The sequence below is a fragment of the Drosophila subobscura genome, chromosome E, assembly GCF_008121235.1.
Source record: "Drosophila subobscura isolate 14011-0131.10 chromosome E, UCBerk_Dsub_1.0, whole genome shotgun sequence".
Taxonomy (NCBI): domain Eukaryota; kingdom Metazoa; phylum Arthropoda; class Insecta; order Diptera; family Drosophilidae; genus Drosophila; species Drosophila subobscura.
Genome location: NC_048531.1, coordinates 5693181 through 5711212, shown reverse-complemented (window position 1 = coordinate 5711212; position 18032 = coordinate 5693181). Strand labels below are relative to the sequence as shown.

Genomic DNA, 18032 nt, shown 5'->3' with positions numbered 1-18032 from the left:
CCGCACGCCGAAAGCCATTAGAAAAGATTCAAATAAAAAGTGCTAAAAGTTCCTTAAACCAATATAATACAAATAATATTGTTATAACTAAAAAATATACAAATTATACACACAAAAATATTCTTTGCATTTTAACAAACAAACAAACGAAGAGAGCCCCAAGTGCCGTGGAAACAACAATTTCTGATGCAAAAGTTGTTGGAGAACTACACAGATCCAAGAAACTAATTCCAGATACTAATATACACAGAAAGACTTTATATTTTTTTTGGTGGTGTATTATAAATTGTCCTCGTCAGCAAAACAAAAGCCAAGAAGAGGCGCAAGACTCGAGCAGTAGCTGTAGAGGCAGGTCTAGAACAGGCAGTACCGACGGACACGGACACGGATACGGACGGGCAGCAACTAGTTGTTAGTCCCTGTACCCTCCCTGCACTCCTCCTCATCAGTCTCTTAGGTGGGAGAGCACTGTCTTACGGCGTTCTTGGGGCGTGCGTGAGTGTTCGTGTGTGTACGTGTGTATGGGGAAAGGCCAACCAGGTTCAAACCCTCACAAACAACAGCCGCATCTCATCGGGGAAACTCCAAGCAACACAAACTCACACTCCAGCTCCAACTCTAACTCCAACTCCAACTCAAACTCCTGGACTGAAAGTAGACAATTGATTATTGATTTTGTCTAAGGCTGCGTGGAAGTTCGCAGCTTAACGGAGCGAAGCAGGGCCACAAAACAGAGTTGGCAACAAACACGGCCCCGACGAAAGACGAAAAGCAACAGCAAAAAGCAACAGCGGCGAACGAGAGACGAGAAAAAAACTGCGAGAAGAAAGTGTAAGACAAAAACGCGTTGAAAGGCACTCAGCCAGCCAAGGCGAGGGACGGAACGGAACGGAACGGGACAGCAGAAAGCTCGTCTGTGTTGGGCAATGCCAGGCGTATGCCGTCACAGTGTTGGGCAGCGGCGCGCGGCATGAAGACCTACAAGAGCGTCGAAAGTGTCAACCAAATAGAATAATAAGAATCGCCCCAGCGACTAACCAAACGCAAAGCCTGTAATCTGAAGAGCAGGCAGCCCTTGTCCCCCCCCTTCCAGCGTCTCTGTGACCCATCGTCTGTGCCGACGGAATATTTCGCTTCTTTTCCTCAAAATCACTGTCGGGACCTGAGGGACCAGCAATCCGTCAAAATAAGTGGCCACATTGAGAAACTGCGACAAATCAACAAACGGAAAATGTTCTTCTCGCTGGCCCAGACGCTCTTCTGCGTGCTCCTCATCCAGGGCGGCCTCTACGCGCTGCACCTGAGCGGCAATGGCGAGAAGTCTTCTCCATCCTCCAGCGTCATGATGGGACCGGTGGATGGCGGTGCTGGCCAGGCGATCGGCCCAGACACCTCATCGTCCTCCTATTTGACCTGGAAGCCGGCGTCGTCTCAGCAGCAACAACACCATCAGCAGCATCCGGGTGGCGCCCCGCCGGGCGGTGGCCACGCCTCGCACCGATCCGCGGCAGCAGCCGCCTACGACGCCACCACGGTGCGGCTGAACAAGGAGATCGCGGACATGGCACAGCTGGAGCGGGAGCGGCTCATGCTGCTGGCACGGGCAGGCAAGCAGACGGCGGAGAGCAACGGGCCGACGGGCCATGGCGCTCGCGGACACCAGTTCATTGCCGGACGCATTCAGATGCAGCCGAGCGAGGAGCTGGATGTGGGCGACTATCCGGCGCTGCTGCAGCAGGCAGCCAGGGGCTTCATATTCGGCAGCGTGCATAGGGAGCCGCCTGCTCCGCTGAGCAACGAGGAGGACTACGAGCAGCTGGGGGAGCTGGACAGCCATCCCGTGAAGTACTACGGCCGGGTGGTGGAGCCTGCGGATCGCGAGCAGGAGATAGAGCCGCCGCTTTACGAGCCGCTGCACTCTTTCGGGGACTTTGACGACTTCTCTGAGCTGGACCAGGAGCCGCATCTCGGCGAGGACGAGCTGCTGCGCGAGCTGGACACCTATCAGTACCATGGCATGGAGGAGGAGCCGCTGCCGGAGAATCCCTACCGCACCCTGGAGCAACTGGAGCTGGGTGCGCCCGAGTCCATGCAGCAGCTCTTCGAGCAGGATCACCGCGACGGGCGCCCGGCCAAGTTGGCTGGTCACCCGGGCTCGACCCATCCCGGCACTGGAAACTTCAACATTCGCATGCAGCAGAAGTGGGCCAGGAAGCGGGCTGGAGCCGCAATGGACCGACAGCTCCCCTCGTTGCAGCGCAACATTTTCGGGCAGCACTTCAAGCAGCAGCGTGGATTGCTCTCGCTGGCCAACTCCGAGGCCACGGCCAGCAAGCACCTGAAGGCGAGTACCCGTTCCGGCAGCCTCAATCTCAATGCTCCCAAGGATATTGAAAAGTCAGGGCAAACAGACGCAAGTGGAGGCGGCAGTGCCGCTGGTGCCGCCAGTCAACAGCAGAACAAACCGCAGCACGAATCCACATCCGGAGATGCTCAACCGCAGCAGCAGCAGCCGCAGAAACAACAGCAGCAGCAGCCGCAGAAACAACAGCAGCAGCAGCAGCAGCAGCCGCAGAAATCGAATACGGAGGACAAGAAGGAGCAGTCCGAACAACAGCTGCTGCATCCCAACCACAAGCGTTCCGGCAGCGTCAAGTCCGGCGGATATGCATCAGCGCCATCAGTCTCCCACAGCGTAGCCAGTCAGTTGATGCTGCGCACGGCCCGCGGTCAGAGGCAGTACGATGTGCCACAAATCGGTGAGTAGCCCTAAAATATACATTCATATTGGAAGTGTAATGAGTCCACCGAAAATCGATGAATCGAAACTGATTGGGCTGCCCTATGACCTTTAACCCCCTTCAACCCTAGTTCAACATCCGCCACCGCAAGAAAATTGATCTAATCAGACCTCGACCCAAAGAAAGGCACAGCAAAACAACAACAGTCAACCGCCAGTCAGTCAGGCAAAACACCATTTCCCCCCCTAAGTATTACCTGTATTTCATGTCAGTTAATTTTGTACGTAGTACCCCACCGTACCCCACCGTACCCCCTCCGCCATTCATTACATGGACAACGCTTGACCCTGGCGTGTTTCCCAATTCGGTTATTAGTTTTTCCGTGCCACTATTATTCCGGTCAGACCTGACTACACTCGACTCCCGAAGGCCACTAATCGCTCTAATTTCGAACCAAAAATAGGCGCAAGCCAGCCTGATAGATACTCGAATGTATGCCCAGGCTATGGTCAGTAAACAATGGCAATTTAATTGTAAATCCCATTGGGATTTGCTCTTGCCCACAAACAGAGTAAAATGTGCAAAAGTTTAATGTCTAAACTACTCGAATATTGAATCAACAGACAAGCCTCTTGCTTGCTGCTGTTATTGGATTCGATCCTCGTCAATCAACTGTCGACAATCGCACAGCAATTAATAATTTGTGCCCCCCTCAACTCTTTGGAAACTGCAATGACAAAGTTATCCGCACTATTTCCATTCATTTTTGCAGCTATTTTTGAAAAGTTTGCCAGTTTACCCCTTGCCAATTGCCACTTGCTGGCCATTGCATTTAGCAAATTAGTCGGCGCGAAGCTGCGAGACAGCACTGAAGCCCCATGGCTCTTCTTTTTGGGGACTGCCGTTCTCTAGGGGGAAATTCGTCCTTGGCGCTTTACCCATTTCGGCTGTTGTTAATCACTTGGACGACTAAATTACTTTACAACAAGTTTTGATGGTCTCCATGAATACGGAATGGGCTTAGAGAAAGTCGGAGCGGAGCAGAGGCTGGCGCTGGCGCTGGCACACCAAGAGGACTTGCTCTGGGCCTGCTCGGGCAATCAATTTTAATTTTTAATTAACACTTTCAAGTTTAATGGCAGCCACTGTTATGGCCGAGTGCTAAATGCGATTTCATTGTGCGCCAACTTCTGGTTGGAGCTGCGGGAGCAGGCAGGACAGGACAGGACAATTTGTAATTGGAGATTCGAAACTTTATTTATATTCAACTCAACAATTTGAATGAATGGTTATTTTTACAATTTTTCAATTGAAATCACGGCAGCAGCAGTTGCGGGGTTGAGTGTGGCAATCGATAACATGTTCGCGAGTATCTGTTGATTGTTAAAATTAAATGCCATATTTTATTGCATGATAAATACATACAGTACATATTTATGTACTGAGAGCGAAAAGGTTTCATAGCAGCAGAATAAAGTGGAATTTATAATTGTAATTGTAATTTTCTACTCATATGTATGTATCGCGGCACCCAAGGCGTTGCCTTGAATCCATTGCAATAATTCGGACAATCAACAAATTCCAATTAGAAATCAATTGCTTCAGAAATGCAATGCCACATGGAACTGATTAGCCAATTAATTTGATTGGAATGGTTACATTTTCTTTTTTTTCTTACTTATGACCCTGCATGGCCTCTGGCCGCCCCTTAGACCCCACTGAGCATCTTCTTTGTGTGGATTTTCCAATTCAACAATTCAACAATTCAATTCAATACGAAATGAGTTCAATCAATGCATTTTCGTTTTGTGCGCATGTTTGTAGCGAATTTTTCCATTGTTATTGCTGCCATTGCCACTGGTGTTGGTGCTTTTCTCATTTTGCTGCTGGGAAAATTCCCCTTTGGTGTTTCACTTTCCCACATTTGGTTGGTACCTCTCTCTCTCTCTCTCTCTCTCTTCCTGTGTTTATTTGTTGCCTCATAACGTCATCAAGTGTCAGCTGCAAAAGCCGTCCACTGGCAACCGCCAACCGCCAACCGCCAACGAAGACGTCGGCAGTGGCCTTTTCATCCCCACAATTGTTCACACTTTCCCTTGTTTTATTGGGAAAACTACAATTGTTTTCACCGTCAAGTGGAAAATTGAAAAAACCAAATGCGTCGGAGGAAGAAACGCACAAACACATGTGGGTTTCAAACGGTAGCGCGTTCTCGAGGTGTCCTGCTGCTCGTCGTTCACCGACGGGTAAAGAGTTTTCATAACGAACAAAAAAATAAAAACCCACTCGCACTTTTTCCGGGGAATTCTGCGGCCGCGGTGGCAGTTGACATCATTAAGACGCGTTTGCCGTTTATGATCTGAACAGTGCGGCTACCCACTAATTCAGTAACGGCACCCCGGGGGGCCCATCACGCCGGACAGGACCAGGAGCAGGACCCGGACCTTACACGGCTGGGACCCGGCACACAGGCAGTGACACCTACGGTGGCACTGTCAGTGGCAGAGACACACTCGCTCGCTCATTCATGGACGCCTGTGTTTGGCATGTCTGTTCTCCCACGCCCACATCCTGGCACTTTGCCTCTCCCTCTCACTCTCACTCTTACCCTTACTGTGTCTCCCTCCCACTCCTTCTTCCTGCGTTTCTGGATGTCTGCTTGTGTGTGTGTGTGTCTGCTTGCGCCTCTAGGTTCTCCCACTCATTTTCATTCCCTTTCCACACAGTTTTCTGGCTGTTGATTTAATTTGTAATTCGAGGAGAGGTCCTCAAGTGGCCACTTGGCGGCGAAAGGATCATCGATAAGTGCGGACGCACCCGCTCCTATTGTTCCATTGTTGCGTTAAATATTACGCAAATTAGTTGGAAATTGATATTGGAGATGTCTCCATGTCGTGAGCGTAGCAGACGTGGGCATGGACGTGTTCTCATCTATTGGAAAATTCCTAAGCCGCACACCAGCGACAGGTTGTCTGGCAGGACATCTGCATCCGACTATTCCTCCCCCAATGCCTGTCTGAGGCTCAATAATTGGTCATTGATATGCAAATGGTCGGGCTTTTCGGCACACAGAGTCCGTATGCCTTTGAATCGATCTCACCAAATCCTTGTCGTAATTTGTACAATTTCTGCTTTTCTGTGTCGGCACAGCATGCTCCTTGACCTATAAAAAAAGTATACATATACTCGTTCAATACATCTCGTGGTACGAGTATATAATTTGAGATTCTATGCACAACAAAAGACATGAGTGGCTGGCTACACAGACGCATTTCCCCACAAGGTCGAAGCCAATTTATTCAGCATACTTATAGACAGAGTTCCAGTGGTCTGGATAGAGTTTCGTTTGGGTTTATGCTTAATTGGGGGCCACACAGGCAGAGAGATTGGGATAAGCGACAAAAGACTGTTTGGTTGGGTAGAAAATTGCAGTGAGAGTACTGTCCAAAAGTCAAATGATTCTTTTCAATAGTGTTAATGACAGGGTAAGCCGATGGTTAAATATAACCGGTAGAATGCCCTCACAGTGCAACAGCAACAACTAAACACAAAGGGAGAGAGAGAGAGAGAGAGAGAGAGACAGAGACTAATCAATAAACTACACTATGACATCATCTTTGTCAGCATCTATCCGGCAAGCAGACAGCTAGACAGCCAGTCCGTGGAATTTTAAAGCATACTGTGAAGAGCTGTTAGTCAACATGAGCTGTTAACTCTGTGGGGGCTGTTATACGCACGATAGCTCGAAAGACATCGATATCAACAGAGGCGATAGTTCTCTTTTGAAGTGGAAGCGATCAAGACAGCACGCGTCGAAGAAAACCTATTTCACAATTAATTCACTCTACATATATTTTTCAACTTATTATATCCAATAAATACTACTATACTACTCTAAAGCCATCCCTTCACAGTTCAGAAGTGGGATTAGTAGAGTTGTTATGTGCAGAGTGTAAAATTTTAAGAGAAACTCAAGAAAAGCAGCAAGAATCGTCGGCGTGGGAAGTTTGCAATGGGATGTGTTCCCTAAGGTCTATGTGACAAAGAAAATTGCAAATTACGGAGGTGTTCCTTTTCTACGTGGCAGACGGATTCAATGTTCAGCGATCAGGAACTTTAGTGGACCTGGAAAGAAAGAGTCTCAAGAAATTGCGCCAGGAATCTGTGTGAGCCTGGTATTATACAGTCATACATACAAAGGGCTTGTGTGTATATGTAGCGTCGTTGGGAAATTGCACAACGTTGTGAAATACAAACATATCAGTTGTCTCGCTTGCACACATGCTAACAGGATTGCTTGTGCGTGCAGGTTAAAAGCAGACAAAATCATTGATAAGGAGAGACGATCATATTAACGAAAATGGTCAAAATAGCAGAACTTAAGGTGGACCAGTTACGGTTCCTGGTACGAGAGAGGAACTTGGCAGTGTCGGGCTCTAGAGCCGAATTAGTACAACGACTAATTGATTTTGAGAAATCCGAAGACGTAGAGATGCCACAAGCAGCTGGAATCAGTAGTCCATATGAGGAGGAGACGCTGACGTCACAAGCGGCGACGATTTCACAAATGCAGAATGAAATGACAGAGCTGAAGAATATGATGGTTCAGTTGGTCATCATGCAAAGGAAAACGCAGAAGCAACAGCATTAGGAGCAACAACAAAACAGCAGCAGCAGATCAGAGAAGAAAATATCGAAGGTGTGTCCCACGACATTAACCCGGGTAGACAGGCTACCAACAACGTAAGGCAAGCGTCGGTCAAGGAAATTGCGAATACCTTACCGGACTATGACCCCAGCGACGATAACGCCATCTCCGTGGACCAGTTCATCGATCGTGTCAACAAGGTAGTTGATGCGTACCAATGGGACGAGAAATTTCTCTTACTCGCAATTTATACGCGGCTCAAGGGTCCCGCTAAGATGTGGCTCGACTCGTCGCCGGTTCTACACACCACATGGAGCAACTTCGCTACAGCTATACTAGAAGAGTTCGGATCTAACCCAGACGAAGCTGAAGTGCACTTCAATATGGCTAATGCAACCAGACGAGCGAAGGAGACAGTGAAGGAGTATTGTTTCCGGATGTCCGCCCTTGGCGTGCGGTACAAGCTTAGTGAAGCAGCTGTTATACGATATGTGAGATCAGGTCTACAGCATCGAGATTTGCAAAATAGTATTGCGGCAATTCAGTTTTCTTCAATGAAGCAGTTTCGTGATGCAGCCGAGTCGTATTTTGTAAATAGAGGTCGGCCAGTCATAAACAAAAAGGAGTTCTTACCAAAGGGCAGCAACTTGGAGCCAAAACAGGACTACGATGTAAAGACAACAAAGCCAAAGGAGGCTCAAAAGTGCTACAATTGTGGAGAATTGGGGCACTTCGCTAATTCATGCCCACAAGAGAAGAAGAAGTCGCGTTGTGCCAAATGCAATAAGTTTCATGCAAACAATGAGAAGTGCCAACAGGCAAATATGATGCGTTTGGGAGCATCGAATCAAGACAAGCTATTCACCAGGAAAATTTACATGCAGATCGAGCAGCTGACCACGGAGCTAGCCAACGAGAAGTCCAACTCGCAGAAGAGCGAGAATGGACGCGCTCTGCTCGAGCGCCAGAACAAGGAGCTGAAGGCCAAGCTGGCCGAGATCGAAACGGCACAGCGCACCAAGGTGAAGGCCACCATCGCCACACTCGAGGCCAAGATCGCCAATCTGGAGGAGCAGTTGGATGAGACGCGCTATGAGCTGCAGAAGGACAAGCGCCAGCTGCGTCGCATCCTGCGCGAACGCATGGAGGTTGGCGAGATGCAGCTGCGCCAGATGGAGACTCACTTCAACGAGAAGCTGCTGGACCAGCGACTAACCTTCGAGCGGGAGCGCAAGGACAACGAGATGCTGCACGAGGAGAAGATGATGACAGAGGAAGAGTTGGAGAAGCTACGAGCAGACGCTGCCACTACAGTCAACGATCATAGGGCTGCTGCGAAGAAACGTTACGATGCCAGACATTCCAAGCCAACCGTATATACCCTTGGTGATCTTGTATTAGTCGAGAATGAGCCGTTTAGCACGGGAACGTCACGCAAATTGGAGCCTCGCTATAAAGGTCCATTTATTGTCAACAAAGTGCTGCCAAACGACCGATATCTGGTAGAAGATATCCCTTATGCCCAACGAAAGCAGAGGCACTATAAGTCGGTGTATTCATCTGACAGGATGAAACGCTGGTGCGAACTCCCACCTGATGAACCAGATGAAGATGACGACAAGGAAGGCGAATCCCGCGAGGACGCTGTGATTTTTCAGGAAAGGCCGACTGTGAAGAGCTGTTAGTCAACATGAGCTGTTAACTCTGTGGGGGCTGTTATACGCACGATAGCTCGAAAGACATCGATATCAACAGAGGCGATAGTTCTCTTTTGAAGTGGAAGCGATCAAGACAGCACGCGTCGAAGAAAACCTATTTCACAATTAATTCACTCTACATATATTTTTCAACTTATTATATCCAATAAATACTACTATACTACTCTAAAGCCATCCCTTCACAATACAAACAGACGCTTGGCCTAAACCCACATTGCCCCATCTACAACCCAGTCTCCAACCATCGCACACCCACCTTTACCGCACACCACCACAGGATCTGCTGTGGAGCCTGCATATATAATTGTGCCACACGACGGCGACGAGGCTGTGAGAAAATATTTACATTACCGTAAGGCCTGGGTCCCGAAAGACGGGAGGGGAGCGGACAACGGACGACGCGGCCATTGAGCAGGCCAATTGTGTGTGTTTGTGTGTGTGTGTGTGTGTGTGTGTGCGTGTTGCTAACTCATTCAGCCAGTTTGACGACAGCAACGCCAAAAGCCAGCCAAAGTTTTGTCCTTCTGCTTACGTCACAAAAGTCAGACTCTACGAACCGAGATTGATATATGTACATATAAATATGTAAATATGTACATATGTACATACACACTTATACTTATGTATGTATGTATGTATGTATGTACTCCTCGTAGCACTACAAATCTGTGGGAAGTGTGGTATGTCGGAAGCTGGGATTCTAGGCGAAAAGGATTGCCGTGGTGTGGGAATGAGAATGGGAAATCGAATGGCCAAATAGCTGGCGGGGGCACTCTGCTGTGTGCACTGCATAAATATCAGCTACTTCGCTTCGAGTAGGAGTCAGAGTAAGAGTAAGAGGATGGATCACAATGGATGGTTGGATGGATGTTATGGGAAGGGGCTGAGACGAAGGCTGGGAGGCTCTTGCCTTGCCCCCTTAAATCTATAATAAGCCACAAGAGGCCAAATGACCGAAACTCTTGGCTGTATATGGATGTACATATGTATATGTATTTGAACAGTCAACGGCTTCAGCTCTTAGTCATCCCAAGTGGGAAAAACTCTTCAGCAAATAAATGTATCAGAGTAATTGCGTATGAGTGTGTGTCCTGTATGTCCTCTCTCTCTCTTTCTCTGTGCTCGTGGTAGAGTTTTTTAGTCAATGAAGCGTCAAGGACTTTTGCTTATGATATATTTACCCAAGACAGAGCCAAAAACTCAGAGAGTGAGAGAGAAAGAGAGAGCAGGACAGAGAGAGGGAGTGAGCTCCACAAGAGATGATGCAATGAAATCTAGAGGCATGCCACAAGAAGGCGAAAGTGTAAGAAAGGACGATTGCGAGGAAGCGCGGAGCAAAGCGAAGGGGAAGCCTTGCCCAGACAGCCAAGTAGTTGTCTTCCTCACAGTCTTCTTCGTCTCTGCCGTCGTCGTCGTCGTGCCTAATGAGTTGCGAGCTGACGCGGAATTTATGAATGAATCGCAAAACATGTGAGTAGACAGAGAGGGTCCACAAGGGTGGCAGAGTGGGTGGGCAAATACACACAAACACACACACAACACACACACACACACTCATTTTGGCTCTTCATTGTTTCAGCTCAAAGTGCCCGTAAAATTATCAGAGTGTCAGAAGCTGCTCCATCCACAGCACACATTTATCCTATTTAGCATATAACTAATGTCTTATTTATTAGCCCGAAACACTCTTCAAGCCCTCCTCCGCCCGACTTTTGTTTGCTTTTCATGGCTCAAGGGAAGCTGACGAGCGGAAAACAGATCAGTTTTCGGAACGTGGGCTCCTGACGTCAAATATTTAGCACTGTATTGGTACCCCTTGGGCTACCCCTTCAATGGACTTCACTGGAAGTATAAATAGTCGTAGATTCTATTTCAATGGACTTGCTTGCGTTGTCTGGTCATAAATGGTGAAAATGAGGAATACTGAGAATGGCCAAAGGTGGCTCGTGGCTGATAACACTACCCGACATGATTTTCAAGTTTATTTAAATTCTTAAAACAAAAACGTTCTGCCAAAGAAAAAAAAATGTAAATGTCCTCAGACTAGCAGAAAATGTTGGTTTGGTTCCTAGAGACAAAAAAGACAGTTCGATTTTGTCGCGTAGTGTAATCAATGCGTACTCGCATTTCGCCAAGCTCCAACAGAAGCTGAGGCATTTACGCAGTTATCCTTGAACCTGAAAGCAAAGGAAAAGTACCAGGCACGGCTAAAAAAGAAAAACTACAATAATTCGAGGATAAAAATCTAGCAGACGGGCTTGGGCCGGGTCGGGCCCGGCCGGGCCTCAAGTGCGCAAAGACAAATGACATATGACGGAGGTTCCCCTTTCTATTTTGTTTATTTTTTTTGTGTGTGCTGTCCGTGAAGAGAGAGAGTGAGAGAGAGAGAGAGGAGTCAATGTGCGTCATAGTCATAGGCCATGGAAATCAAACGCAATAGAAACGCCAAGAAGGAGTCCGTCCGGGTCCGCGCCCAGTGAAAACTAGAGCAGGCAAAGCGGAGTGCCAGGACCAGTGGCTGGGCTTGGGAATCACACACACACACACACACACACTGCAGTGTGTTGCGACTGTGGCCAAGTGCATAGTCATGCTAATGCAAATTATGGCTTATTTAAGCCGACAGCTAAAGCCTACTTTCAGGCTGCATCACTTCACCATGTCGCAGGCCTGCGAACTAAACAAAAACCCAGGACAAGAAAAAAGTTGATGCTCGTACTCAAAGCAAAAGCAGAGTGCACTTGGAGTGCTGGAAGAGTTGGCGTTGGCCAAGTGGACATGGACACGGACATGAATACGGACATGGACACGGACACGGACTAGGAGATGGGATTGAGGTTAGAGGTGGGATGAGGATGCTGCTGCTGCTGCTGCTGCCTACTTAAAGGCTTCCGGCCCCGGGAGCTCGCATCAGTCGTGCATAATGAGGCTAGCACTCACTCGCATAGCTGCATGCATAATTTAGTCGGAGAAGAGCCCAGCAGCAGAGCAGACCGGGAGAACGAAACACCGTTAGACGGGGAAAGCAGGAAGAGCACCGGAGGAGGCACCGGAGCCGGTCCTGAGATGGCTGGTTGTGCTTTTCTTACTTCAGAACGGCCATAGACACATCCACTGCCACCGCTGACCTTTTCCACAACGAAGCGATCTCAGTCGATGTTAGTACATGAATTTGGGGAGGTTTGGGTTCCCACATCCCATCCGTTTTTGCATAATCATCTCCGAAAATATTGTACCCGTTTAATAGGCAAGTGCCTGGGATGGGTCAGAATTATGCAATATTTATGTGCGCCACGAATATTCTAATTTATAAGAAAACAAAATTATTTCGCTAAGAAATTACCCATCTTCCACACTCTTAGAGGAGTACTGGCTCCAAAGAGCCATCCATTCAATCAGTCTGCCGCCCAACTGGTTAACCCTCCAGAACGAACACCAACACCAACGCCAGTCAGATAGTTTTCCATCAATCATCGACACTTCCTGCCAGCTGCCATTTCCCCAACGGAGTGTCGCTTGTTGGCCTTATTGATTTGTCTATTAAGCCATCTTTTTATATATAAATCTACATATATGATATATATTTTTGTACCTGAGCGTAGAGTGGCAAACGGATGTGTTCGGTTTTAGCTTAGGGTCTATCCAAACAAGTCAAGAAAATATGGTGGGGACCCCACTCTCAGACGATACTTGTTGCCCGTTGCTGACCAGAGGTTACACACTGTGCCACACCTGCCACAGATAGGGCAGTAGAATCTTTGGCCAATGGCAGACTGGAATCCAATAGATAGCTGAAAAACTTTTTTATTTGCAAAACGAATAAGCCGATGCCATTCAAACATGTTTCTGTTCGAATAAATCCAATTTGAAACAAGACAAGAAACAAGAAAAACCACAAACCACAATGTCTGATGCTGTCTTTCAGTGCCTCCTGTCCCCCTTATTCCTCCTGCCACCTGCCATGCGCTTTTCGGCTTAAGTCTGGCAAATAAATGTCAAGGTGTGTCGGGCAGGGTCTGATGCTGATGTCGTTACCGCTCATCGGTGTGGGATTTGGGTGAAATTGACAGGTGGTTTGCAATTAAATAAGATTTATTTATATTCACCTATCAGGAGAAGAATAGATTAATGTATGTGTATGTATGCCCTGATCTGTGGCTAGTTGAGGCATAATATAGACCCAGATCAGGACCTCTGGCTGTCAGCTGGCCAGTGTGTACACCAAATGTACCAAATAATAATGAACTTGTTGTTCGCTTGTAGAAAATAAATTTAACTTGTAGCAACAAAGTCGTTTTCCAGCTCACATTTAAGTTTGTTCAAAAACCGCTTAAAGTACACCAGACTCCCTGTGCCACGGTGGGTAACGTGGCTTCTTCCACCTGAAAGCCGCCCAATGGCTGGGCAAATACTCGCAGTCCATGCTGTGGCCCGGCCCAGGTGAAGCCGCCTACCCGTCTGTGTACCATGTCTGCATACGTCAGCCGAGCCGGACCGCAGTCGCTTGTGGGTACACATAGACCAGCAGAGACTCGTGCACACACACACACACACAGCTACACAGCGGGTCCTATGTATACATACCTGCATATACTTATTTACCCTTGCATGGGCTACAAATACCCTCGAATTTCGCTGAAGAGCGCAACTTATCGATCCTTACCCATTAGCAGGAAACAAACGATTTGTTTTAGGAAAAGTCTTTGTTGGATGGCTCCTCAATTGCTAAAGATAATCCAAATAAATGTTACATGTTGAGATTTACTGGTGAAACCTTTGAGGCAGGGTATTTCAAGCTTTGGCTTGCCACAGTCCGCGTCGCGCTCTTCTTGTTGCTTGTGTGTGTATTTTTAGCGCTGTAGCGCCTAAAGCAATGCACCAGTATCTATACAACTTACACAAACAGATGGAGGAGGTGGAAGAGCAGGGGGAAATGGAAAGAGCCAGCAACAGACAGTCGGACGGTCAGACTGAGGGTCTGTTCCAGGCGGAACGGGCGGAAATTAATACGCGACAAGCCATGGGTTGGTGGGTCTGTCGTTGCTGTGTCGGTGGTCTGGTGGTTTGGTGGTTTGGTCGTTCGGTCTTTAACCTGCCGCATGTACTAAAGCAGAAAATGGTTGCTCTGCCACAAACTATCCGACAAGGGAGTGCGTAGACAGTCGGCTAGAGGCTGCCTGCCTACACTGCGGCAAACAGGTCCGTCCTGCCACATGCCTGCTGTCCCGAAACTTTCGCCGAGTGCGGGGCTCTGCCACGGGGCAATGTAATGAGGTCAGTGCGATGTGGCAGGGTCTGCGCCATTTTCTAAAACAGCATTAAACAGCCTTCGTTCGCTCGGACTTGTTTGAATCAATTTGTGCGACATTTCCTAAATAATTGAGGGCAGACCCTGAGCCAGCGGAGCTGCGTCGTGGCATTGCATAATCGGGGTGCCTGCCAGAGCTTATTTCTCGCTTTGTTTTCCAATCAAAAACCAAATATGAACCAAACACTTCAGCCACTACGTAAGCCATGAGCAAACACAGTGAATAGAAATGGGCAAAAGCAAAAGGCGAATGCGAATGCGAGTGACAATGTGAATGGGAATGGTGGGTGAGGGGGCCGGGACAGGCACGGGACAGTGACAGTGACAACAATGGCAAGCTGCTGCAAGCCCCACCGGGAGCAGAAGCAGGACCTCAACTGATGTAAGTAGGCAGTCCATGAACATGGACACTTCATTCTCTGGCAGACCGCCCACAGAGGGGAGGCTGTTTCTGTGAATGAAACCATGCGTTGGACATTCAAATCCGTTTAGGGTTGACTCAACCATGGCCCCAACTGTGATTCCATAAGCCTTGCAGTGATTTCACTTGTGATTTTCAGTGTGCCAAATGCCACTAGATCAATAAGCGGATTATCAAAGCAGTTTGTGGTTTCTATGTGGGGATTTGGGCCAGGTTTAGGTTGTCTTAATGTGAATTCAAAGCGTTCAAAGTCACTGTTTTAATTATGCTAATGTTTCCAAGTATTCCCCAAAGCACTTGGAGCTCTTTTTATTCATAATTCATTGTGTTGCCTCTCAGGAGTACTGACTGTTACAGTCACTGTTCCGATCACGGTCCAGCTCTGGCTGCATGGAGGACTTTAGCATCTTGTTTGGCTTGTTTGGACATCTTTCTATGCCTGGCATTTCTGTGAAATGTGCCAAGGCAATCAAAGCTGGGCTGAAAATCTGCTAAGGTCAGAGTTCAAATTGAGTTTGGCAAGGAAATTAAATGCCAAAAGAAGGGAGCGAGCAAAGGCACAGCTCCTAAAAACCAAACCACTTCCACCCACGTTGGGTGACACCTTTGAATCCCTCGCTCTCGACCCATGTCTACAGCTGCACTTTTGCATTCACTGTAAGGGGGCGAGGGACTTCCCTGCTGGGGTCTGGCTGGGGTCTTTCCTGCTTTGCCTGCATTATTATTGCCAAAGGTGCGCACTCTCCTTGGTACTTAAGTGGCTGCCGTCTGGGAACTGTCAACGGTTTTGGCTCCCCTTTGGAATGCCTTTGGAACCCCTTTTTCCACCCTTGGCATTGTGTCATTTGACAGTCGGCGTCTTGACAACAAGTTCCCTCTTTTTAACAGCAACCCCCCCATAGCCCCCTTTGTGTCCCAGCCAGACTCTGCTTTGTCCTCTCTGCACCCGGAGAGGGAGAGTCAAGGCCTGGACAAGGCTCAGACCAGAGCAAGTGCTTAGGGGATGTCGCGCGGAAATTAAGTAACTAAGTAGCCCCGGACATGGAGACTGGAGAGGGAGAGAGAGGGGCTGCTTCATGGGGCTGGATTTAAGGCAAGGGCATGGGAATGGCAGCATAATCAAAACTTTTCATTATGAAACAACATCCCATCCCAACCCGCCCTGCCGACTGAAGGCGAACCAGCAGCCAGGGCAATATTTTACAATAAAAACTCATCATTAAACACGAATACAGCGAAAAGAAGGAAACAAGGATGGAAGGAGGAAAGGCGTCTCAGCGTGCTTCTTGCTGAGAGAACACTTTTGGGCAGGTACATAGTAGGTAAGCGCTGCGGCTTGGAAAAAAGCAAAAGTTTTATTGTCGTTGGGACCGAAGAAGGCATAAACTTGGCTTAAAAGTTTCAGAGGCAGTTGGCGTTGGCGTTGGCGGCCTTGTCCAACAGCTACACCCCACGACCGCTCCACAATTCGTACGGCTGGCTGGCTATTTTTAGACACTCTTGGAGAGGACCACGTCCAGGCTCAGGTCCAAAAAATGAGAGAGAAAATTACAGTGCAACTTTTGGGGCCAGAAACACTTTTAATGAAACTTTTCTTTCCTCCTTATTTATCTCTCTCGCTGGCTCTCTGCCGCCTTCCCGTCTTTTCAGTCCGCCAAAATACTGAAATAGGTAGGCAGAGGAAAAGCTAAGGAAAAATGAAAAGGAAAAGGCCAAGGCGTTGTCTTAGCGCTAATGAAAAGTCAAGAGAGAAACGGACTACGTGCCGAGCAGCAACAGACAGCAGACTTCAGCAGCAGCAGCAGCAGCAGCGGGCATCCCAAGAAAATAATATTAATAATGTGAGATTTGACCGGTAAAAGGATGAGTTGGGGTGGGGAACAGAGCGTGTTGGCTTAAGGGAAAACCAGAGGGAGCTGCTGCTGATGCTGCTGCCGAAATGAATAAACATTCTTGGGGGAAAGCACAAAAAGCGGAGCAAACCCTTGGACCCTTTTGCGTTCTTACTGTCTTCCAACTGTCTTCCAAAACTCGCTCAGCACTAAAAATGTCAAAAGTTATAAATAATTTTCCATATAGCAAAAGTGATATGTTCAAAACATGTTGACAGTGCACCGCAAACGCAAACGCGGACGCAGACGCAGAGTCCGAGCCATGTGGCCGCCAGAAGCCACCAACCATGCCCGGAGTCCCAGAGTCCCAGTTCCTGTCCCAGTTTTCAATTTGCGAAAAATTTCCAAAGCAAAAAGTTCAAAGTAAACAAGCAAACACATCACACGATGCCAGCCAAGGAGCAGGAGTCTTGGGTCTGTGATCCAGCAGCCAGAATCCACAATCCAGGGTCCAGGGTCCACGGGGGGGATGCAGAAGCAAGAGTAATCCAGGAGTTATGTAGCATTCCACATGTTTATGTCCAGTTAGACGCACCTGCCATGGAAGCTCTTGTTTTGGCAGGACTTCGAATGGGGAAGGAGGAGGAGGAGCCACGAAATTTGTATGCCACTAATGCCAGGAAAACAATTGCGAAAAGTAGTTTTCTCGACCATGCACAGACACGTAGCACAACGGAATTCCATGTGGGGACTGGGGACCCCACCAAGGCGAACAGTGGGTTGGCAGGCAGGAAGCTAATGGTCAGCGATTTATTCCGGAAATACACGTAAATTGGTCGAGTCTTTAGGTATAATATTTCCATAGACTGGATCCAAGTGCGTGAGGCAGTCAAGACGAGTCAAGAGCAGCAGCAGAAGAATATTTAAATTATTGAACTACATTGATTGCTGAATCGAACTATTTCTACAGGTTCAGAGTTCTTTTCCCTGTCCCTGCTTCAGCTCTGACCCTCCCAAGTGACGCATGTGACTGCTTGGGGGGAGCTGCCATAGCCAGCCACACTCGACTCCAGCCGGATAATCATCATTAAATCATCCGCCAACCCAGAATTATAACCATTAAAGCTATAAATAAAGCGGCAGTGGCTGAAACACACCACACAGCACAGCAGCGCCAGACTAAACCCATTCGGACGCGGACTACGGGCAGCGTGCTCTGGAAAGTGGGCGTGGCTAGCACTTGACAGCGCGCGCCTGTAATTACTTTGATTCGGAAAAATAGGAAAGAATTACGGAGAAAAGAAAGCCGCGCCAGCCCGCGTGGAAGTTTTCCGCAGAAATTAAACTGGCACCAAAGATTGTAA

At 48.1% G+C, this 18032-nt stretch overlaps 1 protein-coding gene across 1 annotated transcript in view; it reads left to right on the top strand.

Moving 5' to 3' along the window:
* The first annotated feature begins 310 nt into the window (after positions 1-310).
* Positions 311-18032, top strand: part of LOC117890410 — a 29705-nt gene continuing 11983 nt past the window's right edge. Inside the window, exons 1-2 of the mRNA XM_034795222.1 lie at positions 311-2513; positions 2577-2759. Of these exons, the coding sequence (XP_034651113.1) occupies positions 1232-2513; positions 2577-2759 (1465 nt within the window). The 5' untranslated portion in view covers positions 311-1231. The remainder of the gene's footprint in view (positions 2514-2576; positions 2760-18032) is intronic.